This window comes from Gracilinanus agilis, chromosome 4 (assembly GCF_016433145.1).
Source record: "Gracilinanus agilis isolate LMUSP501 chromosome 4, AgileGrace, whole genome shotgun sequence".
NCBI classification, from domain to species: domain Eukaryota; kingdom Metazoa; phylum Chordata; class Mammalia; order Didelphimorphia; family Didelphidae; genus Gracilinanus; species Gracilinanus agilis.
Genome location: NC_058133.1, coordinates 472656254 through 472659290, shown reverse-complemented (window position 1 = coordinate 472659290; position 3037 = coordinate 472656254). Strand labels below are relative to the sequence as shown.

Genomic DNA, 3037 nt, shown 5'->3' with positions numbered 1-3037 from the left:
GTCTGTCTCTCTCTCTCTCTCTCTCTCTCTCTCTCTCTCTCTCTCTCTCTCTCTCTCTCTCTCTCTCTCTCTCTCTCTCTCTCTCTCTCTCTCTCTCATCCCAATCTCTGGTATTGCCAAAGACTAGGAGCTAGACTGGCCCTGGAGATGAGAGAGCAGGGTACCATTCAGGCAGCCATCTGCCTTGATGTCTGCTCATGGCAGGGGGTGAGGAAAGCAAGAAGAAAGTAGGGAAGGGGAAAAGAGCCAGAACTGACAGCAAAAACTGTTCCTATATAGAAACTCCTAACTGCTATGCAGCTTCAGGGAAGATTTCTTCCTAAGCATAACCCGGCTGAAGAAGAGAGCTTTACGTAAACTTCCAGGCAAAGATGGATGGCTATTTTATTTATTTATTTTTTTAACTTTGGGCCTGGGAAGGTCAGAGCATCAACAGGAGAGGAAATAGACAATACAGAGGAAACACAGAAGCTCCTGATATATCTGCCCCCAAATGACAGACGGGAAGAAGAAAGAAGGAAGCAATCAGACAAGCAGCAGCCAGGTGAGCTTTAGGACACGAGACTTGGAGAGAGGAGTCCTTTCAAAAGAATGGCAGCGCCAAGGCAGCAAAATGAGGGAGCTAAGAGAAGAGGCAAGAGCAGTTCACTTACCTCGTCCACATCTGCTCCATCTTTCAGCCTCTTTTCTCTCGTCCTCAGGGAGCCGTTTCTCATGGGAAAAGGGAAGCAGCCGGGGAAGAAGAGGAGGAGGAGGAGGAGAAGGGATTGTCCACGGATCTAGGGAGCTAAAGGCAGGAGACTCTACTAACCCAGCTCCTCCTGCTCCACTAGAGAAAAGTCCCCGTTCAGAAAACCGATCCGACGTGGCCAGTCTCTAACTGCATGGCAGGCACAAGGGAGGGACTGTTCTCGGCAGGAAGCTTTACTTTGGAAGCGGCACAGAGCGAGAGGAGCCGAGCTGAGCCGAGCCGGGAGCTGTTTGGGGAGCTGGGGCTGAGCGCGGCGTCCTAGTGCGGGCCGTGCGCGCACACACACACACACATACACAGACACACACATACACACGCTCCCAGGCGGAGACACGACTGGCTGGCACGAGTTGCTCGGCACCAGCTGAGCTGTCAGCCACGAGGGGAGGCGGAGCTCCCGGCAGGCAATTTGCTCACGGCGGAATCTGCCCAGGTTGCATCCCGACTGAATCCTCCTCCTCCCCCTCCCCTCCCTCTCTCCAGCTGGAAGTGATGATGTTGGCAGAAGGGTAGAGGGCTCATGAGTAACACCCCACCGAGCAATCCGCCTCCTTTACCATCTCCGCGGGAGCCGCTGGGGAAGAAAGAAATCTGGTGTGAGGGAACCCTCAGGAAGGGTGTATGCCTTGATCCCCCAAGAGTTTGCCAGCCAGCACTGCCCTGGGACATAGCCATACCTCCAGGAAGGCTTAAGTGTGAATGCCAGGGAGGTGGGTAAATAATCACTACCTGAATACCAGGGGGATGGATCGGATAATCACTGGAGACATTATTTTCATCCTGAAAATGCCATGTTTCAAGGGAGGCAGCAAAGGACTAAGGGGCAGCTATGTTATGCGATGGATAGAGCAACAGATCTGAAATTCAAATTTGGTCCCACACTGTGGGACCCTGGGTAAGTCACTTAACCCCGGTTGCCTCAGTTTTCTCATCTGTAAAATGAGCTGAAGAAAATCACTCCAGTATCTTTGCCAAGAACATCCTAAATGAGTTGACAAAGAGTCAGCCACAATTCAAAAACAAAAACAAAGTCTAGGACTGACGGATTTGGAGAGGCTAGGTCCAAATTCTGCCTCTACTGCTTGCTTTGTGATGGTGGAGGCAACCTTCCTGAGCTTCATTTCCTCATCAAAATGGACTTTGAGGTCTCTTCAGCTCAGATCTATGAGTCTGGTTTAAAATCATCTAGTTTATCTTGTACTTGGGGAAATCCAATCCAGAGCCCTTCAAGCACTAAAGGAAGCAATTGTAATCTCCACAACTTTTTTTGGTTTTGAAATGCCCCCTCTGACTGCTTTAGCAACTGGACTGGAGATAAGTCCCTCCTTCTAAAGAACTCTATGAAATCAAGCATGCCATCTTTTACTTTATTTCCTTTGTGAGTTTTTTTATTGTATGTGTGATATGTCTTCTGCCACAGCATGGGAAATATGAAAATATATATTGCATGAAAGCACTGGTATAACCTGTATCAGACTATTTGTCACCTGGGAGGGGTGAGAAAGGAAGAAGGGAAAGAATCTGAATCAGAAAATGTCACAAAACAATTGTCAAAAATGGTTTGTGTAATTAAAAAAAAGAACAGAGAATCCCTATAACTCCCATACTATCACCGAAGCTAAGATTAAAAATCCTAGGGTCTCAGGATTCCTGATATTTCTCTGTGATCAGGAAATATTGTCTCTAAAGACTGAGAAATAGGAACCCACGTACTCCATGGGTGGCAGGCTCCTTGATTCTGGAAATAGATACAGATAGAGGTGTGGCAAGCAGGCTGAAATAAGATCATTTGAACTATAAAGGTCTTTCTCTCTCTCTCTCTCTCTCTCTCTCTCTCTCTCTCTCTCCTTAAAAAAAAGTAATAAACAAACTCTTACCTTCTATCTTAGTATCAGTTCTAAGACAGTAGGACAAAGGCTAGAGAATTGAGGTTAAGTGATTTGCTTAGGTTCATGCAACTAGGAATTGTCTGAGGCCACATTTGGACACAGAACTTCCCATCTCCAGGCTTGGCTCTCTATCCATTGAGTCACCTAGCCACCCCATAAAAGTCTTCTTTTTTTTTTTTCTTGCAGAAGGTGACTTTGTTGGGGTTTTTTATTTTTTTTAATTAAATTAAATTGATTTTTTGTTTACTCTTTCATTACATAAAGAAACAATTTTTAGAAATTGTTTTCTGACATTTTGCAATTTAGATTCTCTCCCTCTCCCCTACAGATGGTGAACAGTCTGATATAGGTTACACATGAAGATCTTCTCTTGATCTAGAACAGTGATTCCCAAAGT

General features: G+C 46.1%; 1 protein-coding gene across 3 annotated transcripts in view; it reads right to left on the bottom strand.

Moving 5' to 3' along the window:
* Positions 1 to 951, bottom strand: part of LOC123244207 (myomegalin-like) — a 254997-nt gene extending 254046 nt beyond the window's left edge. For 2 of the 3 annotated variants that reach the window (XM_044672537.1, XM_044672539.1), the window contains exon 1: positions 654 to 950. In XM_044672537.1, the coding sequence (XP_044528472.1) occupies positions 654 to 673 (20 nt within the window). In that variant the 5' untranslated portion in view covers positions 674 to 950. Of the gene's footprint in view, positions 1 to 653 lie in introns of all 3 variants that reach the window. The other variant, XM_044672538.1, reaches the window with a different exon arrangement.
* Positions 952 to 3037: the final 2086 nt, after the last annotated feature.